The 20,166-nt window shown below is 50.8% G+C and overlaps 7 protein-coding genes across 7 annotated transcripts; 2 read left to right on the forward strand and 5 right to left on the reverse strand.

The window, feature by feature from the left end:
* Positions 1-245: 245 nt before the first annotated feature.
* On the forward strand, positions 246-1,086 carry M438DRAFT_243306 (uncharacterized protein; the record flags this gene model as incomplete). Its single annotated transcript, XM_029899566.1, has 2 exons — positions 246-494; positions 544-1,086. Coding segments are annotated over 2 exons (792 nt in total), but the record flags the coding sequence as incomplete, so codon positions are not given.
* A 1,527-nt stretch (positions 1,087-2,613) lies between these two features.
* Positions 2,614-3,927, reverse strand: M438DRAFT_266197 (uncharacterized protein; the record flags this gene model as incomplete). Its single annotated transcript, XM_029900086.1, has 1 exon — positions 2,614-3,927. One exon carries the CDS (start codon positions 3,925-3,927, stop codon positions 2,614-2,616), a length of 1,314 nt encoding a protein of 437 aa, XP_029763747.1.
* Positions 3,928-4,759: 832 nt separating this feature from the next.
* M438DRAFT_352377 (uncharacterized protein) lies at positions 4,760-7,507 on the reverse strand (the record flags this gene model as incomplete). Its single annotated transcript, XM_029906786.1, has 1 exon — positions 4,760-7,507. One exon carries the CDS (start codon positions 7,505-7,507, stop codon positions 4,760-4,762), a length of 2,748 nt encoding a protein of 915 aa, XP_029763748.1.
* A 121-nt stretch (positions 7,508-7,628) lies between these two features.
* M438DRAFT_127564 (uncharacterized protein) lies at positions 7,629-8,238 on the forward strand. Its single transcript, XM_029898799.1, has one exon. It carries the CDS (start codon positions 7,750-7,752, stop codon positions 8,140-8,142), a length of 393 nt encoding a protein of 130 aa, XP_029763749.1. The 5' UTR covers positions 7,629-7,749; the 3' UTR covers positions 8,143-8,238.
* A 336-nt stretch (positions 8,239-8,574) lies between these two features.
* Positions 8,575-10,257, reverse strand: M438DRAFT_127562 (carboxylesterase). The gene has a single exon (XM_029898798.1). The coding sequence runs from the start codon at positions 10,142-10,144 to the stop codon at positions 8,651-8,653; it is 1,494 nt and encodes a 497-aa protein (XP_029763750.1). The 5' UTR covers positions 10,145-10,257; the 3' UTR covers positions 8,575-8,650.
* A 553-nt stretch (positions 10,258-10,810) lies between these two features.
* M438DRAFT_342713 (uncharacterized protein) lies at positions 10,811-11,987 on the reverse strand. Its single transcript, XM_029904823.1, has one exon. It carries the CDS (start codon positions 11,942-11,944, stop codon positions 10,928-10,930), a length of 1,017 nt encoding a protein of 338 aa, XP_029763751.1. The 5' UTR covers positions 11,945-11,987; the 3' UTR covers positions 10,811-10,927.
* Positions 11,988-13,181: 1,194 nt separating this feature from the next.
* M438DRAFT_332068 (uncharacterized protein) lies at positions 13,182-20,083 on the reverse strand (the record flags this gene model as incomplete). The annotated part of the gene is made up of 4 exons (XM_029903459.1): positions 13,182-16,900; positions 16,956-17,259; positions 17,308-17,552; positions 17,602-20,083. 4 exons carry the CDS (start codon positions 20,081-20,083, stop codon positions 13,182-13,184), a joined length of 6,750 nt encoding a protein of 2,249 aa, XP_029763752.1.
* Between the last annotated feature and the right edge of the window lie 83 nt (positions 20,084-20,166).

A 20,166-nucleotide genomic window follows, 5' to 3' on the forward strand; every position in this document is an offset into this window, starting at 1 on the left:
TCAACAATACATCAACCAATTTATCTAGGCTGTAGGTCTTTCCATTTTGACTTTCTTTCCCCTCTCTTGCCTTGGATGTTTCGATCATATTCTTTTGCTTAACGACAAGCCATACAACATCTTACTCTTCCACCTTTCCTTTGTTCTTGTTCTTATTCCTGTGGTCGACTAGCAGCAACCTTGACATGGAGGCCATATCAGACGCAGCGCATAGGGTGGCCGCCCTTGGACCTCGCACCGTCATCATGCTGATCGTGGCCACTGTCTTTCTTATCCTGACGTGGATCTCTTTTGCACTTCGAGTCTACGTGCGAGCAATTATGATCCGGTCCTTTGGAAAAGATGATTGGACGATGCTTCTTACCTTATGTTTGTTCACAACATGTTGCGGTCTTCTGATCTCCATCGAACGACTTGAGCAAAGTGACAGACCACGTCGAGTGCTGGAAGAGGGTCCTTTAGCCCAGCTGGACTTGCTTAATCACATCATGAAGGTTTGTCGTATGCCATCCTTTCTTTTTATGTTGGCTAATTAGACCGCAGTACATCGTGTCCTTGATGGGTATATACATCCTGACCACTGTCACCCTGAAAATCAGTCTGGCAATCTTTTTCCTCAGGATCGTTGTGCGGAAATGGCAAAGAAGAGTCATATATGTTGCAACGGGGGTCTACACCATCTTCGGCATAGCTTTCGCCTTCATCGCTGTCTTCCAATGTGGTGTTCCAACACACTTCCTGATCAAGGAAGCCGCTGGCGAGTGCATACCTGACAGAATCTTGCAACCATTGAACTATGTTCACGCTTCTCTCAACGCCGCCAGCGATTGGACCTTTGCATGCCTTCCCGTCTTTGTTCTCTGGAACAGCAAGATCCCGCGGTCGGCCAAGATTTCATCTGGTCTCTTACTCAGCCTCGGGGCAGTCGGCAGTATCAGCTCCCTCATCCGAATCGCATACATTCCTGGTCTCAAAAATGGACCTGTCTTCTTCAGTAACGCAATCAATATCGGCGTCTGGAGTTGCATAGAACCAGGTCTAGGAATAGTTGCCGCATCACTAGCAACACTACGTCCTCTTTTCAAGTCAATGGTTGACAAGGCACGCAACACAACAAACTCAAGCCGTAGCAGCAAGACTCTTGATCATAGTCGAAACTCAAAGATATCGCTACAGCGTAAATTACCTTACTCAGGCATCAGATTCAGCGAGCGTGGATATCTACAAATGGACGACAAGCCACCACGCCAGATGGGCAATTTCACCAGTGTAGTCGGCGACATGAAGAGTCCTCCACCTGGCCAAGCTTACGAGTTGGATCCAATTAGAGAGCGACAAAACTCTAACGAGAGCTCAAGATCAAATTCGACTTCAAGAGGTATCGAGGACGAAGTGTTACCGCCAGCACCAGTCACTACCGGCTCACTGCAGAACAAGAGTTGGTTTCCCGATGACGAGGTGCTGATGACCAGACATGTCAACATCTACGACGAAGAAGTTGCAGATGTCGCTTCGCCACCACACAGGCAGGTGTGATAGGACTGCACCTACCGATCTTACATATCTTATGAATCATGACTCTACCAAACACCTAATGCATCCAATATTGTTGAGCTCCTTCTTGTACATGTACCCATTCGTGACTGTGCCTCTACCGTGCCTCACAAGGTATACATTGCCGGACCTATAGCAACACGCCGTTCAACCAATACATGAATTCATCCCTTTTTCTCGTCACGCTCACCAATATTCGGACCATGTCTCGATGTCCCGGTAACTCAGGGTCTTCTTGTCCCGGTACATTGTTTCTTGCCCTGTACCCAGTTGATCATATAGTCACATCTCTGATAACGATCTTCCTACAAACATGGCACTCGGAAAACACTTGGAAGCGTACTGAAATATGTACCACCTCACCACCTGAAACTTCGCACCAACTGAAACATCAATACATCACACAAACCCGTCCATCGATCTCGCATACAATGTCCGCGACACCTCCAAAGAATCGAGTTCCAAAACGTGTTATCCTGCATCAGAAATGCAAGTCTCCAAATTCCGAACATCATCGGTGACTCGGGCGGAAGGAGGAAGATTAAGCGAAGACAGGAAACCCGGCATAATGGTTCCCCGAAGAGACATTTCGTTATCGAGCTAAGAGGGCAAGGTGAACCATACTGTCGGGCTCGGGCTGAAGTCGGTGAGACGTGCATGATGAGGCCCCCCCGACTTCTGTGATGACGGCCATCGAGAAAGTGAGTTCGTGGGAGCGATCGCTTTGCGTGATCTCACAGGACAGGTTTGGGGTTTTCAAAAACATCACGTCTTTTTGGTGGACATAAGAAGGACATAGCTTGAGGAGAGGGGATATCAGTGGCATTACTGTATGGCTGTGACTACGTGTACTGTGCATGAAAGCCAACATATCGTCACTCACTGCACAAGAATGCATGGTGATAATAGGGTAAAGTCTGGAGTACTGGTCCGCTACATACTGTAGGTGCCCTGAAGAAAAGAATTGGAACAAAAAAAGAGAGCAAACGCCGTGGGTATCGTATCGTACAATCTGAACCAAGAAAGTGTGGTAAGTGGAAGGAGTCTCGTTTGTTCCTCTCAGTGTCGGTGAGAGTCGCATTGCTCGATGAAGCGGTAAATGCCCTCGAACCCTTGGTATTCAAGAGGGCTTTGGGCATCTTCGTGTTCGCCAGAGCTGGAATAGTGTAGAGACTCGTAATCAGAGACCATAGCTGGACTGTCAAACTCATAGTCGACGTCCGACAAGGTGTCTGATTTCATCGAGAGATGGCGTCCGACGCTGCTCTCGGATGGTGTGAGCATTGTTTGCCAATCAATGGGCTTGGTGTGACTGCCAGAAGGTGACTCGTAAAACTCGCTGCCACTGTCCGAGGGTTGTGTGCTGGGAGCAAAGGGGAAGAGAAGGGCAATCTCGGATCCAACAAAGTCGTCAAAGTCTTCGTCTTGGACGGTCGTGCCTCGCTGGATTTGCAGCTCATCTCTCAATTTGTCGACAGTATCAGCATCACAACCAGGGAAGTGGATACGTAGTGATGAGCCTTCGTATGTGATTGGTAAATCGCCCAGATTTGAGAGCTTGCTGAGATCGCTGAGGACGGCGGTCAGGTCCTTGAGGGAGCGGGAGAAGTCGACGGTGAGACCATCGAGGAGGCCCTCGGAGTTGACGTGCTCGGCGTCGGCGTAACCAGCAACAGCCTCGAGGGTGGTCAAGGCAGTGATGGTAGGGTTGATGGGGAAAGAGATGTAAGAGCCGGGAGTCTGCTTGGGGAGCGAGCGGAGCTTCTTAGCAGTGTCGTGCTGGGCGAGAGTGACGGTCTTGTACGACTTCTCGCCGCGAGGGTTGACGCCGTTAAATTGGGCCTTGTTACCTGACACAAAGAAGGCACGGACGGCCTGAGAGACGTTCTGGACGATCTGTGCTTGGCTGGCTGGGCCATGAGAGAAGTATCTCTGACCTCCAACACGACCACCTCCAAGCGAGTATCCTCCAGATGTGCGTCCTAAGGTGCCCCCGGTGAGGTTGGGTCGGAGGGTAGATGCGAACGGAGCACGGCCAGAGTTACGGATGACGGCATTGCCGACGGTCGACTTGGGCAGAGAGCTACGCTTGTACTGGTTTCCAGATGCTTGTTCGGCGATGGAGCTCAGGCGACGGACAGTGTCCTTGAAGGTTGATCGAGACGAGCTGCTGAACCAGCGGCTCTGCGTTTGTCGGATGCGGGCGGCCGGGTGTAATGGCTGTCGTGCGCGAACAAAGACAGGCTGGAGTTCTGCCTGTGCCGGTTGAGCTACTTTGCTCTGGACGGCCTTTTGAACTTGTTTAGCTGCTGCTTTCCAAGTTCTGACATGCCTCATCAAGAGGCTATGCCAATTTCCTGCCAAGGGCGGCATGATGAATATGATTCGTCGGTCAGACTAGAGGTTGTGAGAGAAAGGTCGATGGAAAGCGGCTGCCTAAGTAGTTATGACTAGGATGCGGGGAGAGGTGGCGCAGACGGGTGGCGACCGCCGGAGATAACTGGATCTAAACCATCTTATCTCGGAAGTCTCAGGGTCTAGATCATCTTCACCGAGCCTTCACTTCAGTCATCGCACTGGCTTCCAAGCGATGTCCAGTGAGAGCGTGTCAACTTTTGACCTCTCTATAGACGCCAACCGAAGCAAAATGCACTATGTATCTTTGCAGCTTCAACTTCAGAGTGGTTCACAAGACGATGGCGAGGGTGGCAGAAATATGCACACGAGAAGATGGATGGAGCAAAGGTTTCGTGTATGTACATATCATAAACATAGCTTTTCTGCCCCATATCCTCCTTCTGTCCTGCCAATAGCGATCTTGCCCCAAATGCAACAGGGCGAAGTGCGGCCTGAGAAAAGACATCAAATCAAAAAGAGAAGAGTATCGAAAAGGAGGGGCGTGAAGAAGAAAGAAGAAAGGTAAGGAAAAGGAAAAGGAAAAGGAAAAAGAGGAAGAAGAAGAAGACGATTAACCATGTCGGCGTGTGTGCAAAGAAAGCAAAAACCCAAATCTCCCGACCCATCCCTGCAGCTAAACGTTGCTTTTGGTGAAGCACAAAGATGCGCCTTTTCTGCCCACCCCATGCTGGAAGATAAATCTATCGCCGGCTTTTGTCCCATGCTTGAATAACTCCCCTCAATAACGCCCGTTAGCATATATAGTGACTTTTTGAAACAAGGAAAAAACTGAATCGGAGTTGGGAAATTATGCCTCAAGCTCCGTCTTGAGGTCTGCATCGATCATGTCACCGAATCTCTTGCGGTTGTTGACATTGAACGATGCGCTGCGCCATGAATCACGCAATTGGATGAAAGCAACACGCTCGCCACCAGTCCTTTCGGAGTGCAGCATCTCAGCAAAGTGGCGCCCAACACGCTCGCGAATGGGAATCTGGCTGGCCAAAGCTTCGCTGTAGTACTTGATAAGGTTGGTGATACCAGTGGAGTTGTGACGTTGCGCGGCGTCGACAAATGCAAGGTGGCGGAACTCGGCGTACATGCTCGAGTTGAAGTTGCGGATCAGGAAGTGCGACCAGAATTGGTAGAGAACGTCCATGTCGTAAGGGCAGGTACCTGTAGCTGCAACTTCACGCTGCGACAAGGCCTTGCCTCGAAGGTGGCTGTACATCTCGTGGGTAGTATCCTCGGGGAGAGTGTCGACGGGGGAGTTCTGGTCCTTGACCCAGAACAATGTCACTGCGGGGCCGTCGACAGCGGAAGCGTCTCCGTTGGTGGCGGGTTGTTCAGTGCCGTTCGTCTGGGGTTTCTTCTCCTGGGCCTTTGTCTTCTGGACTTCCTCGTAGATGTTCTTCGAGTCGATAGATCCATCAGAGAAAGTTCTGGATCCTGCGGTGTGATAAGGTGCACGACGAGGAGTCTCCTCATGCTTGCGGACGACAACAGTCAAATTGTCAATCTGTGTGCTAGGGAAGGTGTCTGGCTCACCACCCATATCCTCAGCAGGGATGAAGAAGTTGCCTAGAGGTGACATGCCGTTCTCGCGATGAGGTGATTTGGCCTGGCGACCTCTGAATTCCTCAAGACCAGCATTCTCAGCGAACTGCTCCATGGCACCTGGGTAGAAAGGAGGAGCCATGCCAATGTGAGGAACAGCGGGGCGCTCAAATGACACAGGGCCATCGTTTTGAGCTGTGATATCACGCTCCGCCATAGGCAGGACCCACATCTCCCAGTCGCCAGCCTTTCGTAGACGATCCTTTCCATCTTGACCTGTGCGAAGCTCGATGTTTGGCGAATTAAGGCAAACATACTTCAGCAATTCGTAATCGGTAGTCAAAGACTTGAGTCTGTTGAAATCAGCAACAAACGTCAAGAAGACGAAACCTTGCGAGTCCATGTGTTTGCGGAAGAACATGTCCTTGACGAGATTGTCCAAGGAGAAGTAGTATTCGATTTGCTGAGAGATCATGGGAACAAGGTACAGTTGTTCCACACCCGGCTGGTAAGCAGGAACTGGCGGAGCGTAACCACCATAGTATTCGGGCATGTAGCCTTGAGGCACCATCATAGGGTAGCCAGGGTACTGACCACGACCATAGTCGAAGGGGATGGACTGCGAGCGCATACCTCCGCGGAAGCCACCACGGCTCTGCTGAGGGTAATGACCACCGCGAGGAGGGAAAGAAGGCGCTGCTGCTGCAGGGGTAAAGTCACCAGGGAAGCCGTTGGTGAAGTTTTGAGAAGGAAAGTGGCCGTTAGTAAGGCCACCACGGTGACCACCTCTTCCACGCTTGCCTGACTTGACTTCGCGGAATGTAGGAGGATTGTCGAAGGTACGCTCCTTGTTTGCGGCCTTGGTCGCCTCGTGTTGAGCTCCGTTGACAGCATCGGCGCTTACTGAAGCGGCAGATGGGCGGCGTGCAGCTGGCTCAAACTTGCGAGGCGACTTGTTGCGACGAGATGAATTGTGACGCTTGGGTACGCCGTTGGTGACAGGAGCATCGTGGACCACACCGTTGGTAGAGGCAACATCCTTGGACTCCTCAACCTTGACGGGCTTGGGCGGAGGAGGCATAGACTCGCGGTCTGCATCGGCATTTGCGGCAGCAGTCTGTTCTTGCGTGGCGTCTGCACCCTTCGATTGAGGCTTTTCTCCATTCTGACCACTCTGGAAACTTGTACGGCCGTTCAAGCTGCTTCCGCCACGAGCGCCTCCACGAGCGGCACGGGGAGCTCCCCTTGCGGGAAGTGTAGTCTCAAAGACGGCAGTGGGCACATAAGGCATATTGACCCACTCGGTCTTCTTGGTTGACGGTGCGGCGATGGTCTCCTTGGAAGCCTTTTCTTCTTGCACTTGTGACTTCTTGCGCTCTTCCTCACGTGCTGTCTCCATAGTAGGCCATGCAACATCGCTTGATGGTGGCGGTGCAGAAACATTTCCACGTGCTCGAGGTGCCTCGACCGTTTGGCGTTGGTCGCGGTTTTTCGTGCTGGCAGCGACGGGCTTCTTCGCCTCTGTGTTCTTGGCCTTCTCGGCCTTTTTCTCCTGCTTGCTACTCGCAGCGGTATGTACTGATGTCGCCGGCTTGGTGAGAGTCATGGTCGAGGCTCTTTGCTGCCAAATGTTCACGGTCGGTGGAGGGGCGTCGCGGAGCTTGGGCTTCTGTTGTTTGGATGCGTCACCTTTGGATTCGCGTGCTTCGGTCTTGGAGTCGGCGCCATCTGCTTTAGCTGGGCGGTCCGAGTTTTGCGACTTGGTGTCCCATGTTGACTCTGAAGAAGCTCTGTTCGGTGTTGAAGAGCCATCGTCGTTGTTGTTGGCTGACGTGACACTGGAAGTATCTCCTCCAGCAAGGCCATCAACCTTGGAGAGGGTGGAGTCGACTGTGAGAGCAGTTGCATCGCCGGCTACTGAGTTAGAAGACGGTGTCGCAGTGCCAGAAGCTTTTGCTGACGAGCGGCCCTGGGCTGCCTGTGCGTATGAGAAAGACATGGCTGTGTTATCAGAGATTTCTCTCTCCGAGTTCTGTGCTTGGTTTGGGGCCCGGGTGGGCGGTTCCAAAGAAAGTAGTTGAGAGCTGTCGCGCAGTCTCAACTTGTCCGGGAAGGTTCAGTTGTGACCTCCCCGCACGATATACACCAGGACAATCGACTCAGACGTAGACGAGAACAGGCGCAGGCTGACAGGCGGACGTCAGTCGGGAGTCGTTGGCGAGCGTAGATGACAGGCTCCAGATGAGTGCGACGCGGGATAGGCGTTGGATTCGCACACGTAAAGGTTCGGTCGAAATTGGGCAAGAAAGAAAAGCTGAGCAGATTCGGGCGAGCGAGAGAAGAATACAACCAGACTCCAGAGAAAGGCGAACAATCAGCGAGCCAGCTCCGTCACTTTGTTCGGCCAGAGAAACCGATTGGAAAAATCTACCGTCAGGCCGTCAAAGTGGTTTGCAACTTCGAGGCGTTTGCGCTGCTTTTTTCCCGAGCTTAGTAGCACGGACCGGAGAGGGCAGCGAGCCGATCCCGCAGACTGACGACGCGGCTACTTTTCGTCTAGAGGGGCAGACTGCGGCAACGCCCGGTGAACTTCGACTCACTGTGAGAATGGGCAGAGTGGGAAGCGAGGAGTGAAGGAGCGGGGAGACAGACAGAGATGACAAGGTTGCCATCACTCAGTCCGTGACTCCGCTTGTCCTCGCACTGTGACTCTGTGCCTAGTTGGTTACTTTCAATGATCCATCCTCTGGCTGTAGTATCAACGACATCCCCACCGCCAAACGAGGGCTCGGCTGTCTTACTCACGTGCGTTGACGTGCATCTCACATGCATCTGTGGTGTCATTGGAACTGGTGGAAGCAAGGGGTGGCCATGGCTTATTTGATTGTTGCTGCCACATTGTTGTGCATGTTGTCGGCTTGTCTAGAACAGCAGCTTCCTGACCGACTCCGGATTGTCTTGAACCAACACAGACTCGACTGGAGTCTTTGACGTCCATTCAGCTCAGCGGCCCGGGGCCGAGCACAGTCGCATCTCGATCAACGCACGCTACACAGCAAGAGCGGGGTGTCCTGCACTGCGACCTTTCATGGCCTGACGTGTTGCAGCTAACCTACCCCCGCCGCAAACGCAACAAGCACCTCTAGTTGTGCAGACTGATTCTACCAGCTGCAAGGCTTCCAAAGACCGCCGCCACGTCACTAGCCTGTAGTTTCTTCACCTCCTCCATCTGTCGTGTGCGTCTGCGAGCTGCAACCCCTCTATCGTTCATCTCTTTGGTCTCCCCCAACGGCCCAAACGCCATGGATTTGTGTATCGTCCAAGGTGCATCTCCGTTGATGTACCAGATGAGTCGTCTCCTCAACTCTTTGCCAAGCTCCTCTGCTGATGGATTCATTGTCATATCAAATCCACCGAATAGGTAGAGCAAGTCAACCGCATGGTGAGCTCGGGAAGAAGCCTGCCATGGGTTTGCTTGGTCAAACAAGTATCGGTATACTTTCTTCCCCTCAGCCCTGTATCTCTCCGCGATCAATGGTACTGGCGATGCAAAGCGCACATCGTTCAAGAAGTCTAATGCACCATGCCTGCATTGCGGTGCTCGCAACCCATTGATGTGGTATAGTTCTTTCAGTCGGTCACCTGAAGGTCCGGCTTTGTTGAAGCATTCCACAATCTGCTCTGCGGTCATCGCTTCGACACCGTTCCGCCATAGCACCGACTCGAATTCGCAGTCTCCAATGATGAGTTCTTGGATTCCACCAGTCTTCTCTTGCCAGTTCGCAAAGCAATCTTCTTCCTGGAGAAATACTGATGGTATTGGTATCTCGGCCTGTGCTTCGAGCAATGCTCGTACCGGAGCTTCCTCGAGAGATGAATATCCTTTAGCTCGAAGCTTCTCAAGTACAGGATCTATCAACATAGTCTTCGCTCTCGCCTCCGGCTGTGGCGGCGACATATGCAAAGATCCAGACATGAGAATTCCACGTTTGAGAGGAGCTCCACCGACAATCAACCCATGTACGAAAACGGCTCCTGCACTCTCTCCAGCAAGTGTCACCTCCTCAGGATCACCACCAAATTCTGCAATATATTGATGGACCCATTGGACAGCCAGCTGTTGGTCCTTGAAGCCCAGATTCTTGTTGCTGTTGCCATCTCCAACATGAAACATGTTCAATCTGTATTGAACAGATACCACAATCATTGGTCTGGAATGTTGAGCAGACTCTGCCACAAGCTTCGTCGTATCTCCAGCTTTACTCGCTCCATTGCCAAAACTGATGATTTGCGAGCCTCCGTGTATCCAAACCATGACAGGTAGTCGTGCATCGCTTGGTGTGTCGGCAGGAATGGTGATGTCCAGATTCAAACATTGGAATTCGTCTTCGGTTTCATCGTAGAAGATATCGCCCTCTGGTGCTCGTAGAAGATGGCCAATGTCGTATTTGTTCTGCGGAGATCTTGGCCCCCATCGTTGACAGTTGACTTGCTCTCCATTCCAGTCTGATTTTAATGTCGGTAGATCGAATCTCTTGCTGATAGTGCCATATTGTATGCCGCGGTACTGTGAACAAGACTCGAGATCGACTCCGGTAAACTGAGCATTGAGCTTCTTGTGGTTTGTTATCGGCATTTTGGTGGATGTTCTCCTAGGTAACCTTGAGCAGGAGGTTGGTCAATTATATACTGCTCCACATTCGGCATGTGGGGTCGTGGGGCGGTCGGTCCAGGCCCAAAGCTCAAAGGTGACCCTGGCTGGTGGTTTGAGAAGCACCACCACAACGAGCTTTCACTCTTGGTTTACGAGACGAGGCTGAGGCCCATATTATGGTTGCTAGTGGGATTTTTGTATGCATTAAATGGTCATCTATGCCAAGAGCAAATGTCTTCCCGATCACACCAGACTTTGGATCAATCGCGTGTGTTCTGGTTTCATTTTCTTGAATTCACAAACATTAGACCAAAATTCGTCCATTAGACACTCACTAGAGTCTCTATGTACATTTCAAGGCCATCGAGATATGAAAATAGGCTTAATACATATATGAAGAATGACAGAAGAACAATACTGCCCAAGGTGGCCGTATAATGAGTGTATGGTCGTCTGCATCCATAGTTAAGGGTATCACCCTGTCCCAAAGAGCGAACATGGAAATCTTGAAAACATCATCCAAGGTACGTAGGGAGGCTCTTTTGCCTCGATGGGGTTGTTCAACATCTCAAAGAGACAAGGCAGACTATACCTGTAAATAATGCAATCAATATCCAACGTTGGTACCGTGTGCGGAGAAGATCAGCATAGGTATACATGTGTTTTTGGTCATTGATTAAATTATGAACCGCTGCATGACTAAAATTACGAGAATGCTTTTTGGCAAGAGATGAGAAAAGTCATGATCTGTACCGAGCAACATCCTCAATAGAAACGTTCCTCCTTACCAGCAGGAGGATAGTACCCAGCACCAAACTCGAGACTGCCATTTTCGAAGTTATCCTCATGCACAAACTCCCAAGGTCCCAGCACACCAGCATGATACACCTTGACATTAATGGTAGCGCGGAAACTCTCAGCCAAGAAGTTGAGACGATGACCATCAGGGAATGGCGAGCTCAATGTGAAGAACTGGCCGATCGGTGCTCTCGCGGTAACCACAATCTTCTGTGTGAAACTTTGGAGGCTGAGTTCGAAGGTACGAGTGTCCCAGGAATGATTGACACTCATGAAGGGAGCGATACCGGCGGCTTTTACGGCGTAGGGTGGGCGGAAGGTCATGTTGTATTTCGGGTCGCTGGCGTGGTAGCCGAGGAGGTAGGCTTCCATACCGAGGATCTCACCGCCAGCAATACAGATGCCGCGGTCGCCGTCACGGGCTTGCACCCAATGATGAGCCGAAGGGAAACTGTTCGCCCAGTTCTTTTCTTGGTGAACTGATGCGACACCCTTCTTGTCTTCTTCAGGTAGGTCGTAGTTGTTGATCTTCATCTCGAACTCGCAGTCTGAGGCGACTGAGTGTACGTGCCAGTGGAGTGGGAGAGGCAGATAGACGAGGGCGCCTTCTGGAGTATCCATGTCGGGCATCCATGGTGTGTGGCTGGTCGTAGTTCCTGTGAAGCTGAATCCCTCGTCTTCCAGATGGTCGATGCGATACTCGGTCTTGTTATCGTTGTAGACCTTTACGTAGCCTCCCTTCCAATGCTGCTCAAATGCGACATCACCCTCTCCATTGAACATATCTATCTTGTCGACGAAAACTTCGCGCTGGAAGCATTTTGTCACATCTTCAGGCACATATGTAAAGGTGATGTTGTGAGGTCGCTCCTTGGCTCCTGGTACCGAGCAAATGATCAATGCCAGGTGTGCGCCGGACGGCATCCGGAACTTGGAGTAGTATCCCTCGAAAGTCGAGCCAGAGTGTGGTTTGTAGTGTTGCATTCTGATTTTGTGATGTTGATGGATTGAATGAAGTGGGAGTTGCTTGATGTCTTAGCAGACTTAGCTATCGTTTCACAGTCGTGACATCATTCTCGAGGCGTGAGCGTGTAACGAGAACGCGCTTGCCTGGAAGTTGGTAGCACGTAACACTTGGAATATTTGCCAGGCAAGTGCGCTCATTCAATTAAATCTTGCATCGCCATTTGTCATTATGTAGAGATGCTCAGATGTATAAGGGTCTGGCAAAGCATATGATGCGAGAAAGCCGCGGCGAGGGGAGCTGGCAATGAGGACGCGCGTGTTGCTGTCGGATCAGACTAGAACTCACTACAAAAGGACAAGACTGAACGTGACACTCATCCTTAAATCTCTCAAGGGATAGCTGCACCACGAGAAAGCAAGGTCTGATGGTGAATTTGGGACTCAATGATGGCAGCCGTTTGTAGGATTATATCTTTTGCAGCTGTCGAATTCTGTATCCACAGCTGAGTGGCGCAGCGGAAGGTTCGTAATCAATTCCACTCTAGCCGCTTCCAGAATTTCTTACTAATGAAAACTAGCGCGCCGGGCTCATACAGTTCACAGAGCTCATAATATGCAACCCGGAGGACCTTGGATCGAAACCAAGCTTAGCTATCCTTTCTTTTTGCCTTTTTGTTCCTTGCTCGGGTATCACCCTTTTGCTGTCGCTGTGGGCAAGGGCAGAATACATTACAGGCACTCAAGGACTATGCTTCGACTGTGTGCATGGCCAATTGGCGATTTACTCTCGCCCACAAGAATTTAAAGACCACATTCACTCCGAGCAGAAGCGCCGCAACATTATCAAGCAAGACTAGCAAGATTAGGAAGATCTAAAAAAACGATTTTTAGTCTTAAGGCTGATCTGTAAACGCTACGACGTCTTGCAAGAGTCCTCAATCTGGCTGTACGGTGGAAGCTACTGCAAACAAGACAAGGAAACTGCCAGCATCTCTAGATAGCAATACGTATACTTAGCCGACGTGCTTCGATGTTACACTTTCGAGGCAGTGTTGTTAAGCACAGCACATGATCAAGTAGGAGTGAACAGGCAAATAGTGAGTAATAGGCAATAGTAATTTATATTTATCATGAGGCCGTGTAGCCTTTCTATGCAAATCATATAGGAAGAAACAGAAAACGCCTTCGCTATGCAATCATGAAGGGAGAAAGTTGCAATCAGAACGCGCGTATCTATCTACGTTGAACGAGTCGACTATCGCTCATGGGGATGGTCATACCCATTACCTTCCGCCTGTGACGAACTTGAGGGTCTTGTGTCAGGAATTGGTGGCATGGGTTCTGCACTTGCGTCCCTCGAAGCAGAGCCGCGCGGCCCAACAGTCGATCCGCGAGTGGTAAAACTACGCCTAATACTCTCGCCCCATGCTGATGTATCCAGGACATCAAGGACGTTTTGAGCGTTGACAGAGCTGCCAGCACGCGAACGACCACCGGCAGCAGGTGCGCCGGCGACTGACAAAGTACCTGCTCTTGAGCGAGGCTCTGGAGCTGCTGACGACAATGTTTGAGCGCGACTTCGGGGGCCTGCACCGACGCCCAACCCACCATAGGCGTCTGATGTGGCATCGGGGTCGAGATGCTGTGGTGAGGGTGAGGGTGACCTAGACCGGTTGTGTCCCTCAATCAAAGCTTCTGCAAAGTGCCAATCTTCAGGAATGTCGCGCATTTCGGACGGTGACGAGTGCGAGACTGCCCGTGAACGTGTTGGTGAAGCAGATGGTGAGACCTGAATGGAGTCGCTGCGATTGCGCAACATAGGGCGAGTCGCTGAGGGGCCAATGTTGAACGATGGAGTTCCGTTGTCGCTTCCAGTAGTCCAGCTGGGAGTCTGATGATCAATAGGCGTGGAAGGTGCCGAAGGAGTTTTGCGGCCGGCGTTAGTAACGTCTTCGCTGTCGTCCTGGATGAAAATTTCAGGAACATCAAGCTGAGGCACCATAGTCATGCGTGCATTCTTCTTCGCTTCCAGAGACTTTCTGAAACGTCGAGCCCAGTACAGTGTATCGAAGAAACCAACGACTACATTGCGACGTACAGCTTCCTCAACACGTTGCAGGCGGGCACGGCGTCGCAAGAACTCCTCCAGTCGCAGACTCTTGTTATCATTGATGACCTTGTAATGAGCCAGAATCATCAAAAGAGAGTTGAATTCTACACCACGGTCAGGATCTGCAGAGACGAGAACTTCTTCGTAGAAGATATTCATGCGTCTTCTGCGTCGTTGAATTTCGACGATCGGGATCTCGGACAGACGTTCGTTGAGTTTATCAAGGTCGATCTGGGGACTATCCTTCGGACCGTCTAACCCGAGAGGATGAGCACGATGCGGATGAGAGGTGCAGTCTGCGATGATGTTGCTGACGGTAAAATCGCCATCGTAGATGCGCATCTCAAACACACCAGAGAGTTCACCTAGCAAGCGCGGGAATTTCTCCTTGGAAATGTATCCTGAGCCACTTGGATCAAACTCTGCCCAAGCCTGCTTGAACCGGCGAATCTCTTCTCTGCTGATGACGGACAATCCGCTACTTCGTTGATAGACGTACGAGAAACTCTCATAGATCAACGAGATGAACAGATTCATGAAGACGTACATGCTGAGGATGTTCCAGGAGATGAACAAAGCCATAGCCCATCCATCACTGCCACAGTCTCCATCGTAGTAGTGTTCACCGATTGTACAATAAGGCGGAGTGACCGTGGTGAAATCCATCATGACCTCGTTCCAGCCTTCTCCAGAACTCATGCGGAATAGCATAACCAAGGCTTTGGGCACTGTACGGAAGTTTTGGTTGTCCGTTTCGCCTTCGCCGAACCTAGTTAAACCGAAAGTCTGCGTGAAGGCAATGGCGAATACCAAGAAGAGGACAAACCATGTCGCTAGAAGATTGGCGATTGAGGTAAGACTGGCGGCTGCGGTCTTGAAGAGTTGGTCAAGCTGGTTGTTTCTCGGGATGAGGAGCAATGCAATTGAGACAAGGAACAGTTTGTGCACCTGGACATAGTCTCTGTTCTTGAAATTGGTCAGAAGCAGTATCAGGGTGACGAATGTTCCAGAGACCGAGAAGATCGAGTACACGTCCCAAGCACTTTTCCGGAAACGAGTCCAGGAAAGACCGATGATACGGATGATGATGTTGACAATGTAGAAGAACGTCAATACCAAGAAAATGTAATCTCGAGCTCTGTCCCAACGGTTGTTGTCAGGGTACCATTCGAGACACAACAACAGTAGGTGGAAAACGAGCACAGCAGTAACGCTGCGCTGCCATCTACCATTCTTGGTGACTGCTCTTCGGTAGCACCACTCTTTCCAAGTCTCCCTCACTTCCTTAGAGGAGGGCCTCTTGGATGGCGAAATTTGACGCAGAAGCTTCCTCAATTCGAGCCATGATCGTTGCTCGGTAGTCAGGAAAGCCACTCCAGTTTGTTCCGTGTAGTTACGCATGAAGACACTAACGAAAAGCGTCAAGACGAACACAGCACCGAGCAAGTTGAAAGCAACGAAGAAGACGGCGTTTCCTTGGGATGCAAAAGCATCAGGCTGGGTGAAGACACCGGTGATAGATTGTCCGCTCCACATGACATCAATCCAGCCTTCCTGAGAGACGATCTGGAAAAGAATGAACAGGGATGATCCGAAGTTATCGAAGTCATACCATGGGTTGGCAACCTGACGTGGCGCAAGCACATCCCAGTCGAAAGGTTGACTGAGGTATTCGCCAGTGCAGTCAGTGAGGTTTGTGATTCCGTTACCATCGTTACATTCCATGAACCTGCCATTGAAGATATTCAAGCCGTAAATGGCGAATGGGACGAGTAAACTCATCGACACAAAGGCTGCCGAGACGACTTTCCAACCACCCATGACGATAACAGAGTGGAAGGTATCTCTAGCGTTGTCACTGACGTTGAGCAGTCTCAAAGCTCTCAGCGCCTTGAAAGCACCCACAGCTCTTGAACCACCGCCTGGATTATAGATGGTGGTGAGGATGTCAGTCCACAACGTGACCAAGACGATGCCATCAATAATGCCCCAAGAGCTGCGGTAGTAAGCGTTGGGCGTCCAATAGAACCCATCTGCAATGACTCGAATGACAGACTCGATGGTGAATAGAGCTGCAAAACCCATGTCGCTGAAGACGAACCAATTCGTGGCTTTGAAGCCATGAGTCGTAAAATATTGCTTTTGGTACAATGGAGTAGTGACACAGGCAAGTAGGACCATGGCAACAATAGCTGCGTAAATGAACGCCGAGAAGGCATACCAGATAGGCCGAGAAGGTGCGACGCCTTCTATGCGATCACCACCACGACCTGGACCTACGATCCTTTGGCACCATCTCCTGATAGGGTTGTTGATCCTGAAGATGAAGAGTGACACGTTGTAGTTCGGATACTTCCTCAGGTATTCGCGCTGAGCTCTCTTGACTCTCTCATTGGCTGCGACGACCTCTTTAACCATCTGTCGAGTGTCCACTTCTTCGTGAGCCTTCTGGAGCTCCACGTTCGAGTAGAAGGGATTGGGCTCGCGGTTGAAGAGACGATTGAGCAGTTGTTCCCAACGTTGAGCCAAAGTACCGGACTTGACGGGTGCTCCATTGGTCGGAATGCCATCGGAAGTATCTGGTGGACTCGCTTCCGGATCAATCTCGTGGTCGTCAAGGAAGTCTCGGACAACCGCATCTTTGAGAAGCATTTCTGTCTGTGCAGAGCCATAGTCTAAAGGATCCTGTCGGCGGACTTGACCAAACTTGAATATCGTCGACAATGATAATGTTCCTTGACTGCCAGACGATGCGTTGACTTGCCTCTTCGCAAGGAATGCCTTGACCTGCTGCAGACGCTTTTCGTCCTCGGAAACGTCGAAATTCTCTTGGATGACAGCAATGAACATGTTCAAGACAATGACTTGAAAAGTTAGCAAACTTCTACAAGCCACTGATTTTCGCACAGTTAAACTTACAGTTTGCTAGAATGAACCACATAATACAGAACGCTGCGCCGATCCAGCCATTGTTGTACAGAACGTTGTATGATGTGACATCGTACATTATATCTGTCCAATTCTCGCTGGAGAATATCTGATACATGCCCAAGAAGGCATTGTATATGTCGAAGAATGGAACTCGAATCGCATCGCCGTCGTCGTTCTCTTGAGGAATCTGACCACGGAAAATTTGTGTGGCAAAGATCGCAGCAAGGAAGCAGAGGAGCATCACAAACATGATCAGATTGGCGAAACCGGTGAAGTCACCCAACACAGTGAGCTGCGAGAAACGTTAGCCGGTAGGATCTACATGATAAGTGGACCTTACAATCAATGTCCGAGTCATTTCGACTGCGAGAACAACTCGATAGATTCGAATAATTTGGAAGACCGTCAACCAAGCATAGGGTTGTCCGGAGTGCTTGATGACTGGGATCTGGACGACTGTAGTTATGATAGCCAATCCAAGGTCGACAAGATTGCGTTTGCTTTTGTGGAAATGACGCCAGTCCGCTACGAATCGAAGAATAATTTCGCAGTCAAGAGCGATCGTGACTCCCAGCTCAGAAGAGCCTGTGGTCTGGTCAGTGTACATTAGAAAAACGAGACACGGTCAACTTACTAAGAAAAGCAGCACGGCTCGGGCTCATGTATGCGCTACGCAGGCATTGAACTATCAATCCATACGTGATAACAGCAATCCAAATCCATCGAGTGTTGCCGACAAACTGTTTCAGCGTGCTAGACTTCTGTTTAAACCCATCGCTCCCCTCTTCAGCTTCAAGGTGCTTGACTTGCTCTTGAGCAGTAAAAGCACTGGCTTTGCTTTCGTCTCGGATGACCTGGAATGACGATGTGATGACAGCAATAAGCAAATTGACAAGCCACAAGGGGAAGATGATGATGCCAGCAGCGAAGAATAAGCCGGCAGATAAGTAATCGCTGTCAGCGAGGTAGTAGAGTTGATCGGAGAACGTGTTGGAAGACATGACAACAAACACCATTTCGAGCGATTGGAAGATGTTGTCGTAACTGACAGTTCCGTTGTAGGGATTGTCGCCTTCGATGCAGACTGAGTTGATAGGACAGAAGAAGCCTTTGGCATCGCTCGCACCAGGCGAACCATCTGCATGAATCCACGGTCTTGAGCTGCCGTTGGATAGAAGATATCCACCACAGAACTGCATTTCGTTCGTAAAAGTCTCTGTAGGATCGCTAGGGTTGGTCCATACACACGTACGTCGAAGACTAGACTTGAAGCTTTGAACTCCTATAATTGCGAACAACAGCCAAAAGAAACCAGTCAAGAAGGCGACGTTCAACAGAGTCGGTGCAGCCTTTTTCAGACTTCGCAGAATGACAAGAGTGCCGCTGGTGATACCCAGAAGACGCACGATTCGAAGGCAGCTCAGCATACGGAAGACAAAGACGTGCTTTTGTGATTCCACACCAAAGATGCCAATGATGAAGCTGATCCAAAAGGAGCAGACCGCAAGAAAGTCAAGTCGGTTGAAAGAATGTCGCAGGAAAGCTCGAAACGCCAATCGTTGTAGTTGAGCTTGTTTAGAACCGCCAGGAACTTCCATCATGGTGTTTGTAGTAAAACTCCTCAAAATACCGGGTTGAGGGCCAGGGGTCAACGGCGGAAGAGGATTCAAGTTTCTGACAGAAGGTTTCCGATGCAGGGCGAACATGTCGTTGGCCTTTCTCATGACGGCCGTTCGCAGACCAACCTTGCGGTCGATGGTACTGTACTCGATGGGGTTGACAACGAATCCAGAAACAATGACACGAATCATGATCTCGATAGTGTATATGACGAAGAGGACGAGCAGTGCAATGTCAATCCAAGTAGTTCCAAAGCGCTTAGATCGTGGTTCGTCATTCACATTGTTGCGAGCCTCAACAGCAAGCAAGATTGTCTGAAAAACAATGAGCACGAGAATGAAAGGCTCAGTAACAGGGTGGAGTAAGAAGTCGGCCAGCTTGAGACGCAGTTTGCTGTTTGGTGGAAAGATGCCCAGGGACTTTCCACGAAACGGATTTTGCTCTTGAGCATGCGATTCAAGTCGATCGGACGGACGAAGCATTGGCGAAGGCATCTTCTCACTGACAGGTGAACGTGGAGCACCATCTCCGGCAAAGTCAGGAGCTTCGGGAATGCCAGGTGAACGGCCTACAGATGACTTGCGTCTTATCATGCGTTCTGCAACCTCAGGCTCGTTACTCAAATTGACCACACGCATTGACATCTTCCGCATCATGTCACTCGCGCGATGGAAGGGAGAATCGCCCATTGGTGACAGAGAGCGACGACTATCGGCAGGAGAACGACTGTGGCCATCAGGAGAGCGGCTCCAGCGACCTGAAGGAGTCAGATTTCCAGATTCGACATCTGCGTTGTTCGTGTGTGAGACGGAAGGCGACAAGAAACGGATGCTCTGGAAGCTGCCACGATCATTGCGCTGCGGCGAGTGGGCATCGAGACGACTGATGTCTGTCAATGGCACCGTGTCCATGTCGTCCTCGTGTGGGAAGAAGCCGGTTGGATCGTCGGGCTCCTCATCGTATGGTGATGTGTCGACTGTGCGAAGACTAGGCACACTGCCTAATCGGCCATGGCCCGAGTTCAACGAAGGGCGTGCAGGAGCGCCTATACTGAGACCGGCAAAGCCCATAGCCTGCTGGAAATTGCTCCCTTCCTGTGGAGATAGTGGTGTACGCTCATCTTCATCATGATCCTCTTCTACTCTTGTCCGATGGCCAGTAGGCGAGGTGACATAGGCAAGCGGCGACAAGTTTCGATCGATTTGCGGCGGACTGGGAGGGTCCTCGGAGATTGGCGAGTAAGCGCGCGTATTAGGAGGTGGTGGGTTTCTACCCGGGCTACGTGATAGAAGAGAGTCTCTGTTGCGCCGAAACAAGCTACGTCCGCGGTCGCTCAACGTCCGGCGATGCGAAGCCTGGGCAGACGGCGAAGGGGGTTCCTGGTTGATCGGAGCATGTTGAGCGGGGCCCAGGTCCTGCAGTGGGATCGAGGTTTGTGGAGTCGACTGGTTGCGACGGTGTCTCCGACTGTTGATAGTGGGCGATTCGTCGGCCATTGCCTCAGCGCAGTATCGACGACTGCTCCTTCTGCATTGATTGTCCCGTTCTTACGTGTCCGACTCTTTCTTGTGCTTTAGGT

Source organism: Aureobasidium pullulans (genome assembly GCF_000721785.1).
Source record: "Aureobasidium pullulans EXF-150 unplaced genomic scaffold scaffold_3, whole genome shotgun sequence".
Classification (NCBI taxonomy): domain Eukaryota; kingdom Fungi; phylum Ascomycota; class Dothideomycetes; order Dothideales; family Saccotheciaceae; genus Aureobasidium; species Aureobasidium pullulans.

What these genes read in the sequence shown, in the direction of transcription:
- M438DRAFT_127564 (XM_029898799.1), top strand. Translation starts at nt 7,750, where the DNA reads ATGAGTGCGACGCGGGATAGGCGTTGGATTCGCACACGTAAAGGTTCG.
- M438DRAFT_127562 (XM_029898798.1), bottom strand. Translation starts at nt 10,144, where the DNA reads ATGCCGATAACAAACCACAAGAAGCTCAATGCTCAGTTTACCGGAGTC.
- M438DRAFT_342713 (XM_029904823.1), bottom strand. Translation starts at nt 11,944, where the DNA reads ATGCAACACTACAAACCACACTCTGGCTCGACTTTCGAGGGATACTAC.